Source organism: Caloenas nicobarica, chromosome 12, assembly GCF_036013445.1.
Source record: "Caloenas nicobarica isolate bCalNic1 chromosome 12, bCalNic1.hap1, whole genome shotgun sequence".
In the NCBI taxonomy this organism is placed as follows: Eukaryota; Metazoa; Chordata; class Aves; order Columbiformes; family Columbidae; genus Caloenas; species Caloenas nicobarica.
In genome coordinates this window covers 4,986,465-5,005,861 of record NC_088256.1, presented here as the reverse complement: position 1 = coordinate 5,005,861, position 19,397 = coordinate 4,986,465, and the positions used below count along the sequence as shown (strand labels likewise).

At 42.9% G+C, this 19,397-nt stretch overlaps 1 protein-coding gene across 2 annotated transcripts in view; it reads right to left on the bottom strand.

The window, feature by feature from the left end:
* GRIA3 (glutamate ionotropic receptor AMPA type subunit 3) overlaps positions 1-19,397 on the bottom strand; it is a 145,978-nt gene that overhangs the window by 38,143 nt on the left and 88,438 nt on the right. For both annotated transcript variants that reach the window (XM_065643717.1, XM_065643716.1), the window contains exons 8-11: positions 17,236-17,340; positions 15,896-16,003; positions 14,550-14,756; positions 4,466-4,842 (exon numbers count right to left, since the gene is read on the bottom strand). In XM_065643717.1, the coding sequence (XP_065499789.1) occupies positions 4,466-4,842; positions 14,550-14,756; positions 15,896-16,003; positions 17,236-17,340 (797 nt within the window). The remainder of the gene's footprint in view (positions 1-4,465; positions 4,843-14,549; positions 14,757-15,895; positions 16,004-17,235; positions 17,341-19,397) is intronic.

Genomic DNA, 19,397 nt, shown 5'->3' with positions numbered 1-19,397 from the left:
AATAGAGACGAGCTGAGAGGCAGGGGGAGGTGGGCATGGCTGGATCCCCCGACGAAGAAGGAACTTCCCTAAGGGTCCTACATGCAAGAGAGGGGTCTTGCTAGATGAGGGCCAGAGCTGTTCTCAGAAGAAAACTGGATGTCACTACAGTAGTTTTTCCCAGAATCTTCCAATGAACATGAAAAGGTTAGCATGATTTAACAGCTGCTACTACGAAGCAGTTGGGGTTGACATGGCTGTAACTGGTGGTGGCACAGGATGGGGCAAAAGAAAAACAAAACGAACCACAAAGCTGACACTGAAGGAAAGACAAACACAGAGAGTCTAAGAACAAGAATGTGGACGAGCGTGGCCCGGCAGCCTCCTTGTCCAAAGGACCCCAGTTCCCCCCAGTCCATCTGCTGATGTGAAGACTCCTTATACCCACTGCAGGGGCTGGTGTAGAGGGATGCGGGAGGAAAAGGGTTAGTGCATCAACACTGGGCTGGTAGTAAGAGAATACTTGTATGGTTTGTACGGTGAACCACAGAAATGTTTGTCCGCTACTCACGTAATAATTATAGAAAAATCAATCATGGCTTTTAATACCAGCACCACTTTTTCTGATGAAGACATACCTGTCCAACAGTGCAGTGTTGTAACTTAAAACCAACAACTAATGCTTTATCCCAACATGTCATTTTCCAAATTAGCTCAATAAATAGATACTTTGCATGACATTATTTTAAAGTGAATTAGCATTTTAACAAATGAGAAGAGTAACAAAGACCTGGAATAACAGAATTATAACTGAGTTATCAAAACAAGGTCAGACGGTGTTTTCAAAAGCAAGTAAACAGGAAGAGTGCATACCTTGAGAGGAAATTTAAAAGGAAGCATGGAGTCAAATGAGAGCAAATTAGTAACAAGGGAAAAACAAAATAAATATTCAAATCCACATCCAGTTTCCAGGGAATAACACATTCAAACAAAACCTCATTTATTTATCAAAATAGCTCGGATTTTGTTTCTACTTATGGCCAGAAAACATACTTGATTTCCTATAGCATAGAGAAATAATAAGATTCTCACACAACTCAATTTTTAATTGGGCTCTTCTGATTGCTACAGGATGTCTGTTATACGGACAAATAACCCTGAACAACTTCGGTGCAAACTCTCCTTGTCTAGAACGCCTTCGTTTTCTGAGCACAGCTTATCTGGCACCCACGAGTTCCATCCCTTGCTCACAGACCCAGCAGCCTCCGCCTCGCCCGCCGGCGCAGGCAGCCCTCACCTCGGCTACGGGGACAGAACACAATAAAAAACAGCATCTAAAGCACTGACTTGAGATGCTTCCATCACAGGAACTGGCAGTGGGAGTTTCAGAAATACCTAGTTACTTGTTGCTTTTTTGAAAGTCCCACAAAGTCATTCCCATGGCCTTTAATAGGAGTCTCTTGAGTCTTCTGCTGTGAAAATAGGGATCTAGAAATACACCCTCTTAAATGACCAACCTCATGAGATAATTCTTAATGAACCCTCTGTCTTTTTCCATCATCAATTAATTAATCTAGCCTCTTTGTTCCACATGAATAAAGAGCAAAATGAAAATACATGCTCTCATAGAGATTTCAAAGATACTTTCGCTCAGAACAGTGTTACAAATTTGACTGTGTTTTCTCCTGATTCAATTTGCTGTACACATCTTACATTAAAGCATGTTTAATAATCTACTTTTGATCCATCAAAAGTGAATTTTCAATGCTTTAGCTCGCTATGCAGAAAACACAGCAGCCTTTGATGGCAGAACAAAAACTGCTGGAACAAATGTTGATTCCATCAAGGGATGCGCTAACCCCCATCCTTTGGCTGCTATCTGATTCCGTTTAGATGACTCCTATTAAATACAGAAAGGAGAGTATAGGGATATATCCTCTGGAATATCCACACAGCATACTCACCGAGGACAGAGCTAACTAGTCATTAGATGTCACAGCTGTTCCACACAAAGGCAGCTCAAAGAGCCTTTATCAGCAAGTACAAAAGTGATCTCTCCAGACTGCTTGTCGGCATCTCTCTACAAGTGCTGTACGCTCGCTCTCATATAAGAAATTTATTCAGACAAAACTCACAATGGAAGAATGAAGCCCCTTTTAATGGCAATAAAATAATATGAAACATTCATATAGTTAATGTACTGTGAATGGCACAACCTTACAAAGATACGGCTTAAGAATAGAATACTTGGGAATAGTCCCTTCTATGGAAAAGAAATTTGACATTTAATCAACTTAAATCAACATATCAGTCAAAGTACCACTGTTTCTGGAATTTAAACCAAGATATTAAATTTTTCTTTTTTTTTTTTTCAGTAACAATGCATGTAACTGCCTGGAATCTGTTATCACGAAAGATAACAAAATAACTGGACAATGTCTTCAAATGAGGGCCATCTATTAATATTGAGATAATAGCTTCTGACGGACAGATAAAATAAAAAGGTTTACTGCTGTCTCTTTTTTTTTCCTTCTTCTCTTTTTTTTAGGTATTTCCAAGGCACTTATCATGGTAGTATTGGAAAAAAACAGAATATGCTCCACTTGTTATATAAGGAAAATGGCTGAACATGTCAAAGAGTCACATGAAAGCTTAACAAAAATCCTATGCACATCTATTTAACTGTCAATAAACAGCCCTAGCAGAACAGTGCAATGCCTGCAGCTTTCCATGTGATGTCCCAGTGCTTATTTCCCGGTCCTTTGTATTGGGCACACACACGGTCAACAGCAATTTAAATGCTATCGCTACTCATCACCTTTAACAGCAAGCAGAGAGGCAAAGTTTCAGCACAGAATTTGGGCATAAAGCAGAAAGACAGCGTAGAACAGGAGAAGGGGAACGGCTGCAACTATACAGGGGGGCAGCACACCCAGACACTGATAACTGCAAAAACTAACGCGTGGTCACTGCCAGGCAAAAACGTGTGTGGGTTTTATATGGGATATATATGCATCTGTTGATAAGTATGAAATCTAACCGCTGCTATCAAGACTTTTAAAACATACGCATGACTTGCATCAAACGCCAACGTGCATAGACCAGTATTTCTGAAAGCCCTGGATTTTGCTGCGATCCTTAGGAGATTTGAATGTGCAACGACTGCGAACTTAAGGGATCGTTATTACATTATAACATGTAAAATCACAATCCTTTCCATGAAGCTTCATAGAAGCTTTGTCACTTACTTCAGTGAGGCCACTCAAGGTCCCTACCACTATGTGGACCAGGAAAACCCAGTAACTTTCAAATGATTTGGGTATTGAAAAAGGTACACAAATATGGAGATAAACAAGGTGTATTTCGAATGTAAGTGCTTAGGTAGAAAAGATCTGTCTCTCTTGATTTAATTAGCAACCTTGTTAAAGGGGAAAACTGCATCCTGTTTGTACTAAGCAGGTATTTTTAATAATTAAAATAGCTGTAAACTGCTTATTAAAATATTGCCATACAAAATAAAACTGGTGTTCCATCACTAAGAAACTAGATAATTTCACTGCTTATCACAGGCACATCACCAAAATATTTTACCAGTGTAAACGTAGAAAAATTATATATATTATTCAAAAAACATATGTGGTATGCATTATTCAATTAAAGAGAACTTCACTGTTCTCGGGTGTTTTTCAAAATGCTTCTTTAAAAGAGAAATATAATTCTACAATAGTTCATATTAGTGCTCTCTTCTAAATTTGAACTAACATCAAACATGTTTTACTATAGCCTTATTCAGAAAGACTGTCTTTATGAATAAGAAAATTCTTTACAGAAACTGGCAATGCTTATTGGACCATATTGACTATGAATACAGGGACAACAGCTTAGACTGGACTAAAATAACGATACACACAGCATGCAATGACTGTTAGAGGGGCACATATGGAGACCTGAACATATGAAATATGGTAGTAAGCAAATTAGTAATAGATGAAGGGATGGTTCAAGAAGAACAAAACTAGAGAAATTAGGCACAGAAGAAAGCAAAAAGACTAGCAGAAGCCATGACGGGAGTGGAGGTGCTTTAAAGTGCTGTTGCATGTGACTTTTTGAAATCAATAATTCTCATTTTGCAAAGCAGAATATGTCATATGCACCAAGGAGATGACCGTAAAATGAGATATGCAGCAAAAACACGGTAGCCCTCCAAGCATTGCTGAAAACAGAAAACCCTATGCATTTTACAGCCTCAACATGGTGTATATAAGTTTGGCAGAAATGCATAAACGGCATTATAAGGCAATGCCACTCACTCTGGAGGTGAATGTTAGCAAGCATGGTGGCTTGATGAGGATGCTTAGCATTGAATGGAATGTCAAAACAAAAAATTTGGAATTAAAAGGAAATTCGAAAAAGTAACATATATGCACCATGGCATCAGAGAATGACCATAAAATGCAAAAAGGTGATGGAGTGATATGGAACAAACCTTGGAGAAATATCGCATCCTTGCTGCATAAAGGCACCCAGGGAAAACCAAAGGCTGTTAAATATTCCAAACTCATTTGGAGGGTCAGGAGGATTCTGAGGGTCACGTGGTTCTTCAGTGCTGTCTTCCAAATGCCACTCGTAAGGGCTGAATCTGCTGACTAGGAAAAGAACTACGCTGACGCCAATGTAAGCAAAGACTATACACATCCAAATTTCATAAGCCAAAGGATCCAGGAAAGAGAATACGCCTGGTTTAGATTTCTGAGGCTTCTTGATCATGATGGAGATGCCCAGGCTCATAAAAGGTTTGGAAAAGTCTATGACTTCTTCTCGCACCAATGTTATGGTGAGGGGAGCAACAGCTATATCTGCTCTCTGAAAAGGGAAAACAAACCCAAGTTAGTTACAAAACAGTTACAACATAATCACAATCTAGAGTCTTAGGCTAATGAACCAGATGATAAATTACAAGACTGAGTAGTAAACATTTTCTTTGCAGCCTATTTTGCTGTCACTGAAGTTAAGGACTTTGACAGAAAATTATTGACAAGAAAAATTACAATCAAATCTGTGCAAGGGCCTCTCAACAGAGGTAGATACATACCAACATCTATTTGTATTTCCGTTAAGTTAAAATGGATGAATAAACACTATGCGAACCGGGCAGTGAGATGTCAACTAAAACAATGTCATTTTCTAGTAATGCTCTGTACCCGTCCATCTGTCTTGAAGGTTTTGGGCAAATCACATGTTTCTTATATTTTAATGAACGCTCTTGCATTCTTTCAGCAAGTTCTCTTGCCTTACTGATTAGTCCAAGATCTTTAAAAGGAACCTAAGAGAAGCAATCAGTCCTTGAATTTCAGCTGCATCTGGGTGCTACCACAAGTATACCCCTTTGAAGCCCCATTGCAATAAGGGATCCAAGACGGTAAAATAGTGGGGTGACAGGAACCAGACTGCCCACCCTTGCTGTGGTCACTGATTAACAATAATACAGATTTGTGAGTCCCTGAGAGGTGAATACCCTGGGTTATCAGAGAAGAATGCAAAGCAGTACTTTTCAGTATAATGCATGCCATCCTATTTTACAGAGTGCAGCTCTACAGACCTATAACACAGACCATGCTCTGGGGCTGTGTCATCTGGAAGCACAATCTCATCACATCTGTCATTTACCAGCATGTTGGTACATCCTGAACCAATACCCTTCCCCTCAATCAACACATCTTTGCTGGATTCCGTGGGAGAGTAAGAATGTGAAGTAAAAAAAATTACTTAGTTAACTGATTAAAAATAACATTCCTGAACAGATTTTCAACATATTTAATTGTATCTCTATTTCTATGCCAGAAAGATTCAAGGCACGCTGTTTAGATAACCTAGCCTTGATGCAGCCAAGTACTCAAGCAGGTGCCAGCATCTGCAACCAAGGGGACTAAAATGTTAAAAAAAAAAGCCCTTTTCATTTAAAAATTATTGTTATGACTGTCTACATACCTACACATGCTTTTTTTTGGTAATGTTCTATTTTAAACAACCTAAGTATTCACGTTATTAATACTTCTAAAGATGGCCTTCCATTGGTAATTGACAAGCTCAGACAGAAGAAATGATTCTTGGGGAAAGTTTAACTTACCAGTACCTAAACCACTGTGAAACTTTTAAACCAGATTTTTGTTTCCCACTAGTAAGTATGTATCTCTTTCTGGTGGAAAAATAAAACCCGATTAAGTAGAAGTCTGAATAAAAGTTAATAGGAAATGTCAATAAGAAGTGATTAAAATCTGTGCCATAAAATAACTGAATATGCCTCGATGTAAATCTGATGGTGATGTACGTGACTTCCATTAATATCTGATTTGTCCTCCTCCTAGACAGCTGGTTTGTCGTTTTTGTTGTTGTTGTTTTTTAGTTTAGTAAGCAAAAATGGTGAAGGCCTCTCATAGGGTTACTCTCAGTAGGCCACGCTCTGTGCGGCTGGTGCCCGAGGTGCTCCGGCCACTCAGGAGTATCTCTCAACAGTTGGTACTGGCACCTGGTACTACAAGCTACCTGTGCAAGTTCACTGCTTGGAATAATCAGATACAACATGCCCGTGCACGTACAGAAGTCATGTGGAGATCGTGGGCCGTGGCGCACCCTCGCGCGGCCCCCTCAGCCCCTTTAGACATTGCCTTTCCCCTGGAGCGACTGTTTGCCTCGAGGAGAAAACCCTCACCTGATTTGTGGTCACTTACTGTCAAAATCTAGCTCAACATGGCTTGAATATAAAAGCCAAAACCACAAGCTGCCTCTGATGCCTGGGTGCTCCTTGGCTTTGCAGGTGACTGTGTTAATCACCTAAGTAATTGAGAGAGCTGGGGGACACAGGTAAGTGTGGTAAAGGGACCAGATGATGCTGGAACTTGTTCACTGACAAATCCCCCCAGAACACGTATTTGTCTTGCAGCTGCTGCTTGTTGAGCTACTGCTAAATATTAGATGTCTGCGGTCAGTGAACAGGAGATGCGCACAGAATATCAGTTTTAAATGTAGTCAGAGTCCATGCCTGGCTGGAAGAATAAGCACTTTGACCACGGCTACGGTATTTTGTGTTGAACTAATGAGGTACTTACAAATTAATCCTTATTAGAGCGACCTTAAGGATCAGGACCCCTGCAGAGATTTAGCAATGATTCCACACAAAGTGAAGCTTAGGTGGGAGGCAGGTGCCTTACTGCCCACAGTTCTGCACATGGACCACGAGCCATGGAACAGCTCGTCAAGGTAGGAAAAGGCTGGTTCAGCTACAAGAGCATTTAGTTTCTGTAGTGCTTTCCTGGACGTGGAGAAATTTAATTCTCCCAAAGTAATAATTTAATTGCCAAAGTAGACACAGTGGAGCTCTTCCTAAGCACTGATGCAGCGTGCAATAAAGTCTGTATCTCCTTCATGAGCAGCGGAGTTCATGCAGGATGTTCCTGCGGGGTCTTTGTGGAGAGGAAGCTGGTGCTGTGCTGGAGCACAGACAAATTAGTTTTTAAAGGCTTGATTGTTATCGTGTCCTCATTCAAGTCATGCAGTACGGATTTATTTGTAAATTATTTAAAATTGCATTTCAGTATTACAAGAGATAAAAATATTTCTTTTTCTGATACATTTCTGTCTTCCTGCTTTCCTACCATTTTTGATAGGTGATCAATGTATTGGAAATGCCAACAAACACCCTCATGCCTTAAACGAATATGGCAGCAGTTGTTTTCTGCAGAGGGAACAAACATGGGTTCGGATGCAGGGTCTCAGGAAATCATTGATAACTAGGGCACTGAAAGCAGATCAGCTACAACTCAGCACTGGAGCCTGGTTCCCCATCACTTCTCTGAATATTAGTTACACTAGCGAGGTTAAAAACCAGACTGCTCTTTGCTTATTTGTTTATAGTATTTGAAATGGAGAGCTTATGGAGATCTCTAAGCACCCTACAGGATCATTAATAACGGCGGCACAGTTGTGAATTTCCCTCCCTGTTATGGCTGCAGATAAGCCGAACCCATAAAAATTGAGCTTGATAAAAAAGAACATAACCACAACCACAAACATGCCATTCCCCATGCAGAACTGGAAGGAGGTTTAAGAACCTCAACAACTAAGCCTTGCTAATCACTCATGACTAATGGCGTTTCAAACATCATCTTCACTGCATTTGAGCCGGGCGAGAAATGTCATGAATTCCTCTGAGGCTTGTTCTGTCTTTCCCTGTGAGTGTGGGAGGGAGGGATTTAGAGAGGACACACAGCTAAAGCACTACCCACTCTGCTCAAAGCTGAGCCCAGGGGGCTGCAAACATCAAGACTCTTAAGGTGAGGGAGAAAAAATAGCAAATTGCAACATCCCTCTACATGGAGAAGAAAAATGATAAGATGTTCCACCTCTGTAATCCAAAATGAGGGATCAAATTCTTCTGCTGACAGACCCAAAGATGAGCCTTCCTAACTTCAAAGCCATGCACAAGAGACAGCAAGAAACACTGGCCATGCTCCTGCCTCTGCATGCTTCTGGTCATTCCTGCTTGCAGAACTGAACAACTTCTTTGCTGGTGTGTCGCTTTTCAAGAAGTGGGTCTGGACTACAGTCACTTTGCGAGACCTTTGTGTGACGGGACACCAGCCAGCACTCAGACTACGTGCAGACCGAAGGAGAGGGACGCTGCCCGACTTCCACTGGGAGCCAAACCTCCAGGCACCCCAGAAGTGCTAAATGAGGTACCCAGTGGTGACGGAAGAGACTGCACTGGAACAACAACTGACTCTGAGCACATCGTAGGCCTCCTCACCAAAGTCTGAGGTTTCCAGGTGTGAGAAAAGGGTGTCAGACAGAGCGACACATCACCTGTGGTAACTGCTGGTAAAAGGTACTTTCTAAAGAGAGTCCAGTATACCCAGGGATATCAGGGTGTGTTGAGAGGCCAGGTCATGGGGGCAATGTGTTTTTAACACATTAGCTCACGCTTATTTAAAAACAACAGCTGACATCTGACTAGCAATACGCCACATTGAAGTCTTGATGTGTATTAGCTGAGCAGTGTAAAAAGGTGTTAAAACTGCAGCTGGCCTTGCCTGCCGTAGTTTGTCAATGTTAAGTCCATGCACGCTTTATGCGGATGCCCACAGTTCCTTCTGAGACACAACTACTGTATGCAGATGCAGAAATTAAGGGTACATCTGCTTTTTGCGCCGCTGACACGTGTGTGCTTGCCCTGTCTGTGCCGGGACGCGGGTTGGCCCAAGTCACCGCGGCTGTGTGCTGGGGCTGCGGTCCTGTCCCCCTGCACGGCGCGGAGCCACCACAGCTCAGCGGCTGCCCGCGGAGGGACCCCGCATCCGTGTGTGTGCAGGATGAGGGTCTGTCTGAGCCCCCGGGCAGCGGGATTGCCTTTGGGCACTTGCACGCGGGCTGTCCTCCTGCAGAAACCTGGGGCGAGGGGCGCAGGGCGAGCTTCTCCTGCTCGCAGCACATCAGGCCCTGCCACAGACTAAGAGCACATGGGTGTTTTTGAGGAGAATTCGGAAATGAATTAGTCTTCCTCTCTGCTACGATTCAAAGGCTGCATATGCCATCTGTAGTCTTTTTTCTGCTGCTGGGAGAGCCAGCGAGGCCGGCGCCACACGAGGCTGGTTAGTCTGTTAAAGGCGGGGAGATGAGTAGGTGGTCCCACGCCGACAGACTGCGGAGCCTGCCTGCGTTCGGGGGACTGTCTGCCCTTTACATCCCTTCTTCGTTCCTTTATGCTATTCTACATATTGAAAGGTTTTTATAAAGACCTTTTTTCACCTGAGTTTTAAAAGCTGGAAGGTCTGGCTGCTCTTTCCACTCCCAAAGCATTTGTAGCTACAATTAAGATCTGTGTTAAACCTACTGTCAATTAGCCTCAGTGATGTGAAAAGCATCAGACCCAGGGAGGGAAAGCCTTCCCTGGCTGAACAGGGAAGGAGGAACAGCAGCCTGCTTTAAAAGGGGAAGAAGAAATAAGAACCTACAGAAAGGGGCTTATGCTACAGAAAAGATGACTGTCTAGTGCTCAGCAGCTGGTGGGTACAAAGCCCCGAGCGCTGGCCCCGGGGTCTGCCCAGCGGCAGATGCTGCTGCTCGTCAGCCCGAGCGGAGGGCGCGTCGTCAGCGGGGGGATCACGGGAGGACAGCGCTGACCTTCCCGGTCTGCTTTGCTGCTTAGATTTAAACAGCAATTCAGTCTCCCAGACTGAGAGCAATTTAGCAACTTCCCTTTTCTAAAATGTCCAGGAAGAAGGCTTTACCTATTTGCTATTTTTCTTCTGTCGGAAGTTTCACTATGCTTTAGAAACTTCTCTTAGTTTAAAAAATAATAGTGCTTGAAGTGGTGGAGCTTTTTCTGGCGGGAAGAAGAGCCTCATTTTGCCACCATCAGAGTGGAAGAGCAAAATTAAGGTTTTCTTTAACCTGAACTGACATTTTTTGATTTATAAATTTCATTTTTATGTCAAATTTTATTATCATTATTAATTCTTATTACCGTTATTATTACTACTACCACCACCACCATTTGAAAATTGCTAACAAACCACAAAGCCCTGTTATCTCCTCTCTAACAAGACCTCGGAGTTCTCCCGTCTGAAGCACAGGATTTTGGGAATATCTGCTCAGCCAGAAGTCCCTGCCTCCAGGACTGCCATCCCGAAGCTGCCAAAGAGCAAGCCCTTCTCTGTGACCCGCTTCACCTGGGCAGCCCATCGCAAAGCCACAAAGAAAGGCCCACGAGCGCCAGCTGAGAACGTGCTTGACTTTGGGGGGCCCTATGGCATGGCAGACTTTTACACCCTCCACGCAACCCTGATGTGAAATGAGGCAAGGGAGGGAGAATTTCTAATGGGACGTACTTTAGCGTGTCTGTCCCCAGGTAACGTGTAACTCTGGGGACTGCTCCAGCGAATGCAGATCCCTGGCCGGTCTTACACCGGAGCCAGCGCTGTCCCATCCAGCCTGGGGACCCGCAGTGCTGGGACACAGCCCCCCGGTTGCTTTGGGCACAGCTCAGGGCACACGAGCCCCCCATCCCTCCCCTCCTGGCCATGCCCAGCCCTCGACCCAGCGCTCTGCAGGCTGCCAGGACCCGGCTGCACCTTCTCTCCTGACTCTGGGCTGCATCCCACAGGAAGCACGAGCAACAGTAACAACCGACTGGCACAAACTACACATTCATCACAGTTAATTAGGGTTTTGGCATTAAAACGACAAGCCATTCACTTCCTATGACCGTCCTAAGAGCAATTTTGGAAAAGAGTTGTATGCACGGGTCTATGCAAAAAAAGGGCACTGTATTCAAAAAGCCTGGTAAGACTTCCCAGCAGTGCCAGGTGGTGGTGGGAAGCTTGCTGGAGCAGGAATATGCTGGATTCGACAAACGACTAGGCACTGTTTATCACTTGAGACAAATGCAATCTAAAAGATTTGTCTTTTCTGCCACAGCTCAGTTCATCTGCTGGATAACTGGTACCAAACCCAATCAGGCCCCTTTTATCCCCCCCCACCGTCTGTCTTCCATACATGCTAATAAAGGCATTTAAAATCTAATCTCCCTCTTGTCTTCCCAAAATGGAATCTAGAGGAGCCAAATATGACAGTCATTTTGCAGACAAGGCTCACAGGGGCATTAGGGGCAAAGACAGTTTTAGTTCCCTAATAGAGTTTTAAGCCCCTGAGAGATAAAGGAAAGTCAGTACGTAAATGAGGCGCTTGCTCTAAATAATTAGCACTTCTAGAGCACTTCTTATCTTCAAAGGGCTTTGTGCACATCCTTGTGAGTGTGGTATACAGCCCCCTCTCAGCAGATGGAGAAAGAGGCCAAGGGTATTTCATGATGTGTGCAAACAGTGCCGCAAAAGGGGCTGGAGGGCTGGTGAGGTTTGTACTCAGAGGTCAGGCGCTATTTTCCCAGCTTACAGAAAGCCAGGTGGATTTCTGAGCAGCTTGCCAGCTCAGAAGTTCAGCTCAGCAGGATGGGGAGCTAGCTCAGCAGCGCTGGGCTGGAGGCATTAACCTGGGTCTACAGTCAAACCTCAAGGGACGCAGCTGACCTTTGAATAATTGAGCACCGCAGCGAAAAGGCTTCAGTACTGAGCTTGCAGCACGAGAAGAGGAGCTGTTGGGGGCCAGGGAGGAAACGTTTCTCAATTTTTCATTAATGAGAAAACACTGATGAAAACTGTGCTTCAGAATATAAAGGAACAGATCTTTTTTGCAGGGGAAAATGACAACAGCAGGGTGGTTCTGGGGTTGTTTTAAGGAACGGTCTGTGGTGCCTGCAAGGCTGTTTTTTGCTGGTGTGGAAAGGTCACAAGTACGGTCAGGTCAAGAGGAAGCGTCAGGCGCTGGGTTTGATGCTGAGGAGGCAGAGGTCTGAGCTAGGCTTGTCCCAAGGGGCTGTGGAAAATGCAGCTGCAGTCAACCTGTTCATCACAGAATCACAGAACAGTTTGGGTTGGAGGGGACCTTTAAAGACCATTTAGTCCAACCCTCCTGCCATGATCAGGGACACCTTCACCAGCTCCGGTTGCTCAGAGCCCCGTCCAGCCTGGCCTGGGATGTCTCCAGGGATGAGGTATCCACCACCTCTCTGGCCAACCTGGGCCAGGCTCTCACCATCCTCATCATAAAAAAATTCTTCCTTATACCTAGTCTGAATCTCCCCTCTTTGAGTTTAAAGCCATTAACCCTTGTCCTATTGCAACAGGCTCTACTAAAAAGCTACTCCCCATCTCTTTTATAAGCCCCCTTTAAGCACTGAAAGGCCGCAATAAGGTCTCCCCGGAGCTTTCTCAAGGCTGAAGAACCCCAACTCTCTCAGCCTGTCCTCAGAAGAGACGTGTTCCAGCCCTCTGATCACTTTGTGGCCCTTTATCCGGATGGATCTTGGATGATACAGCAGCTGCACAGGCTGATCTTACGTGGCCCAAGTCTCAGAGGCACTGCCCGTATCACACCGTTCCTCCTCTGGCATAGACAGTCCCTGTGCCCTGGCTGTTAGCAGTAATTTCAGGTTCTCTTTTGCTATGCCTTTTGCATATGGTATGATTATTTTTTTTAAGTGAATAAACTCTTTCATTGCTTGTCACTTACAAATATATCAAAAGGACCCAATTACAGCTAATACTCTTGATATTTCTTGAACCACACACAGGGAAACTGAGGGTTTAGGTTTCCACTGCAACGTAATTATGCTTGGAACTAAACTAAACCTTTGCTTCAGAGGTTCTTGATGTACTTGTATTCTCTGCGAGAGGTAACACTGGTTTCCCAAATCATGCAACTGAGGCATGGGGAGTTCAGAAGATTTGCATAATGTCAAACCTCAATGCAACAGGGAAGTGAAGATATAACCCAGGGCTCCAGACCCCTGTTTACTTTCTCTAATCAGCAGATTTCCCTCCCCTTAATAAAATACTACAAAAACATTGTTGCTTATATAAAATATTTTGAAGTCAAATAGAGTACCAAGCATACAATAAGGCATGAGGACTGACTGCTCAAGAAAACTTTCGCAAATCTAGCAATTACTTTAAAAAGATTGATTCATTTGAAAACAATTATCTCACCAAACATTTTGCAAGAATGATGATACGTTATCCCAAGGAAATTTTGAGGTGACTTTTAGAAATTACACTCAGCCATGGAACAAAAGGAGGCAATGGAAATATTCGCTTCAACTCAGATATTTTTAATAAAGGAAAGCTTGTTAAAAATAAACTGTAAAGAAGATTTGGGCAGAATCACAAATCATCTCATTAGCATTTGGGGGGGAAAAAAAAAGCAAAGATGAAATACCATCTCGTAAAGTCTTTTCTGCAAAGCCAATTTTCTCCCCCTTCCATCTGGTTTATCTATATTCCAAAACTCTCGTTTTCAAAGAAATTTCTAAAATGGCAGTTCCGGACTCGTTTTGTTCTTATTAAACAAAGCAATGTAAACCCAATATAGACATACAAAGAGGAATGCAATGAATTAGACTTTTTTGTGTGTGTCTGACAGTTGATTTTCAAAGCCAAACCCAGGGTTTAAAAGAAAAAAAAAATCTGGGTGATTTCACACTTGCATTGTTTCTTACCCTGAGAAGCAACCATGGGGGCTACCTCAGTATTTGGTGTCTGGTCAAACACAAATTGACATCAGTGATCCAAGGAGGACCAACACACCATAGGATCAGACCTCTAATGGGAGGGACACCCTCCCAAGCACTTACAAGACTGATAGAGAAAAAGGAGACATGGCAAAGGCAAGAAGAGCCTATGAAGAGCAAACTGGAAATTCTGCTGTAGACAATAATTTGAAATTTGCCCAGTGCCACTTCTCAACATTTTGTGGACTCTGATTTAGAGAACAGCAGTAAAAAAAGTGACATGTTCCTGCAATGAAATGATTAGAAAAGTAGACTATAAAAATGGCACTACAAATAAATATCTAGAATTTTAAAGGTCGTATTCAAACAGATGATCTTTATTTTGCAGTTTATTAAATTTGAGCATAACTTTTTATAAAGAACATGAAAACGAAGGTTAAGAGAAACTTACCCCATAGACCAGTTCACCCACCATGCCATTCCATATCTTAGTCTCAGGGTCCCTAGCTCCATATTTCCCATCTCCAACAATTGACAGTTTGTATTTTATTCCAACATGTTTTGCTATTTCAGAAGCTAAGTCTACACAATATCCTTCATATCTCTCATTCCCTTCTAGTTGTTCATGGTTTTTCTTATACATTACATATGGTGATTCCTTTGAAACAAAAGTAAAGATCAAAAGTCTATGAATGTAAAACACAGCTTTAAAACATACAAAACGAGAGCTGTTATTAACCTTTATATTACTGGCACGTATTTACAATATTTCCTGCTTTGGTACAGAAATTAGAATGACAGACTTTTGCAGGTTTAAAATCTTTGGCTGATCCTACAGCCACACATACTATGGATTTTATTCCTAGTATGGACCCCTTGAAGACAACAGGACTATTCCACTTTAACAAAGTTACACTTTTGTTTGCAGGATTAGGCCTGATTAGACAGTCAAATAGCATCACTGTAGTAATAATTCAGGTTTTAGTGTTTAAAGAACTGACATACCCAACACCTATACCATCAAAATAATTTCCTAAGGCCCCAGTGGCCTAGAATGGGGCTCTGGTGGAAATATTTTCAAAGCAGCCTAAGGGAAGCTAGGCTAAAATCCTCAACAGCAATTTTTGTCACTAAATTCCCTTAGCCTTCTTGGAAAATTCTAGCTGAAATGCTGATCATATCTCGCTAAATCATAGGAATATAAAATACAATGCTTCAGGAAATAGCACAAAATTGGCTCATGCTTAGTAGAATTGCAACAGGCATAAAAGTCACAAACAATACTGCACAGAGCACATCTGCCCGAGGCATTGGGGCTGCCACAGAAGAGCTTTATTCCTCTGGAATCCCAGGGGTACAGGTCACTTTTCACCCAGAGCCAGAGCAGTTGCAGCTCTCCACAGGCTCCCCTGTGCCAGCCTGACTCAGCCCACAGAGGCCGGGCTTACGGGAGCTGCACCTGAGTGAAGAGTGAGACCTGACCCAAGAGCAGGAAGGCCAGATCCTGCAGTCATTTACATACATGCATCATAACTTCACTTTAAGGTGAGGCCAAGTGTCTGAGAAGCAGCGAAGCACAATGTCGAGCTCAGCGAGCTCCTCTTGCGAGGAAATTTATTGATAGAAACAGAAGTTTGCAGGGTCAAGCCCTCAGAACATCTCTGGAAGATACTGAGCTTTTCAGTCACTTGAAGTCACACAGTGTTCAACATTTGCCCCCGGCAAGGTGTCTAACACACCTCAGGTGCCACGGGTCTTGCTTCCTAAACACAAACACACTAAGAACATAAAACTTACCAAGATGGTAGTGACTACTATAGTTCTGTTCTCCACAGATGAAGTGTCATTAGAGGGCAGCTGATCCAATGCTGGCACAAATCTTTCATATTCGTTCCAATAACCAGCCTGTAAAAATGGAGATTATTACTTCATCACATACGTTTGCAAGGACTCTGGTACGTGAACGTTTAACAGGAACTGTCAAAACACATGGCTTTGTAACACTTACTCATATAACAGTTTTGCCACTAAAGGATTACATTAGCTTTAATATAATTTCCTTAAAGAAACAATGTTCTCAAGCCTACCTGCAAATAAATACAAGCCAAATCTAAGTGAAAATATATCTTAAATTCTCCCTATCTAAATTCACGCCATCATGGTGCCTGTGGAACAGATTACCATGTATCCACAGCATAAGAATATGCTAAAGACAAGAAAATAAACTGCAGTTGGGGCAGCGAATACAGTCCCTGCAGATGTGCCTGAGCCAGCTGCACAGACATTGTCAGCAAGGCAGGCGCTGGAGCCTTATCTTCAGTACAGGACACAAACCCCCTGTGGCTACATCGCTATTGTGCTATTACACTGGTTTTTGTATTTCTGCACAACACAGAAGTAACACTTTTGTCTGCACTGTAAACCTAGCCGAATGGCTGGGTCATGCCCAGAGGTATTTTGTTATCAAGTATGGGCGGAAGAGTTTAAGTAGTCTCAACGGTGACTGAGCAGGTTAGGCACCTATCGTCAGGTGAAATCAGGGGGATTTACATGCTTCGGCCACACATATTTTTCTCTATATACTCCTGAGATCCTGTCTAACTTATTATTTTTGAAAATCTGCCCTAAATTTCTTTTATAACCAGGATCTAGGCAGCTACCCCACTTAGGATCTGTATTTTATCTAGGAGACAAGAGAATGAGTAGCAAATCCTAATTAAATATTTTCTGTTAATTTCAGAAGGTGTCTAAAATGCACTGGCTCCAACTTCACTACGTGTCCGAGGCCTGTTATGGAGAGGAAGGGAAAGATGGCGAGGAATTTAGGAGATAGGGCTGAGCATGGGACCGTGACAGCAAGTATTACGCTTGGCAGTAGAAAAGCTCCAGAAGGGTTTTAAGGGAAAAAGTGGGGTCTGAAGTTGACATGGGAACCAACGAAGATATTAAGCAGCGTGAGTGGTCTGGTCCAGGAACAGAATAGAACAAAGTTCCTGGGATAGGAAAGCCAGCAAGGAGGTGGGGTTTCCTCAGGTCCCTGTTATTACAGTGCCTGGGTGGTATTTTTGAGTTTCACTAGTTTGTTGGAATAAATATTTGTGAAGATGTGAAATCTGGATGCACATCTTGAAACTCACCTTCCGTGACCCAGCGGCTTTCATTTCATACACATCAATTGTGTAATTTGTTCTCCGCCCGTAGGTGTCGAACTGGATGTTCCCTGTCATTCCTTGAACTTGCACCTTAAGGAAATAAACAGAAAAAACATTTTAATAAAAGATTCACTTTATTTTTCCCTCGGTTACATTTCGCAGGAACCCACTAGCTCTAGCACAATTTTTATCTTTGTAAGAGACTTGCAGCGCTTTTGACACAGTTATATTCTTCATAACAAAACCAATCCAAATTCTCTCAGTTTCAGCTGTACGTATTCTCTGTTAGTTAGTACTCAGCTGATGACTCGCTACCACAGAGTGAACTGCATTTAAGTATAAGTGAAATTAGCCCTGCACGTATGTTAAATGTAAGAGTGATTCTGCCACACTTAGTCACGCTGGGTTCACTGATACAACACGGAGTATCAACGAGGCACATGCAACAATTCAGTGCCATTAAATCCCTCACAATGTGGTACAGAGTGATTTGCAATATGGACCAGAATCCCTTACCATTGCTCATTCCGGGAAGAGCTTTATTTTAAGCTCAGTCCCAGTGTAGGAGAAAGGAATGAATGTCTCCTCTGAATGAGCACAGACAATTGTCTTTACTGCTTATGGCGTTTTGGTCTCAATCTGGATGGATGGGTGTATAGACGGTAAGTCATTACCATTACCTACTCACATGAATCATCTTAAGGGGAAGTATAAGGTACTTTGTTTCAAAGAAAAAATCTTTCTTATTTCCCTGTACGAAAGGGTGAGATATTTCCATTTATCACTTATCAACACTGACAAGATGTCATCTCCGGAAGAAGGGGTAACAGTCTGAAACCTCAGTGTTGGTAAATCAGCTTTAATATTTAGCAAAATGCTGTAGAAGTTACAGGAAAAGGTGACGGTCGACTAATCAAAGGGAAACTGTTCAGGGATGGTGACTGATCTGCTATTTACAGTTTAGAGATGGTGCAATTAAACTTAATACAGTGGACAAGGCTACATAAACCAGCCAAAATTCCTTGGACCCCAAATTAACCAGTGAGCCAAATTCAGACTGACATATAAGGAGTGTGATTGGTTTTTTTAAATCAGTAAGCAGATTTATATAATTTCAGGGGCCTGGAAGAACATGTGAGTTATTCCTGTCTCCAGAAAGCTAGAGAGCTGAATGGGACTTTGGAAGCCAAATTTGCCCCTAAGAGGTCTTATTAACTGTGGCTTGAGCAAACGTACGTGTAGGGTAGCTGACGTCTGACCTGCAGGCAGATGTGAGTTGCTGTGCTGTTTGTGGCACTTGCTGGGAGCTGTCTGGCCACCGTAGCACGGCAGAGACTGCCTGTCTCAGCTGAGCTTGTTAGGCCGGCTCCATCCTGATATGTATCGAGATGTGAGCGTTGTGCACTTGACACCTTTTGACTTCAAAATTTAATTTGTTTCTATCTTTGGTGGGAAAACTCCGCACTTTTCAAAATCCAGCTGCACCGAGGCAGGAAGACTCACCAGGACTCGAAATGCTTCCAGTAGCAGCGTGAGGAGGCAATCACAAATGGAGTGACTATTTATAATCTGTTCAGGTAAACTGTCTGTCACCGATCTGATGTCTTAGGATCAGCTTTAGAAATACAGACATGCACAGTTTTCAAGGCTGGAGGGAAGCAGACTCAGGTAATGCCTATTTCCCTTTTGCCAGCAGCATTACTATAGCGTGGCACTGAACCTTCTGCTGGCACAGGATATTTCAAAGATGCCTTCTAAAAACTATTCCTATCTGAGCTGTTGCTATAGAGTGGAGAAGAAATATTGTTAAATCAAAGGTTTTTTCCCTGAAGCAAAGACTCAAGAGGGAGAGAGTGTGACGGACAGGATGGGGTCTGGAAGGCAGTGTGGGATGATCTTGGGTACCACTTGTTGGAGGTGAATGTAAACCTCACTTAGATGATTTTGAATTGCTAAAACAACACAAGGAAAACAGCTGAAAGTCAAACTTCTGCATTTTTTGCCAACCATGGTTTTGGCTTTGTATATCATATGAATTATGTTTTCAAAATAAATTCTCCCAAATAAAGGAGTGCCCCATAGCAGTGTCGGTTTTCTTTGTTGACACGAATACCTCATAGCTCATTTATAGGAGGTTTATGTTTCGC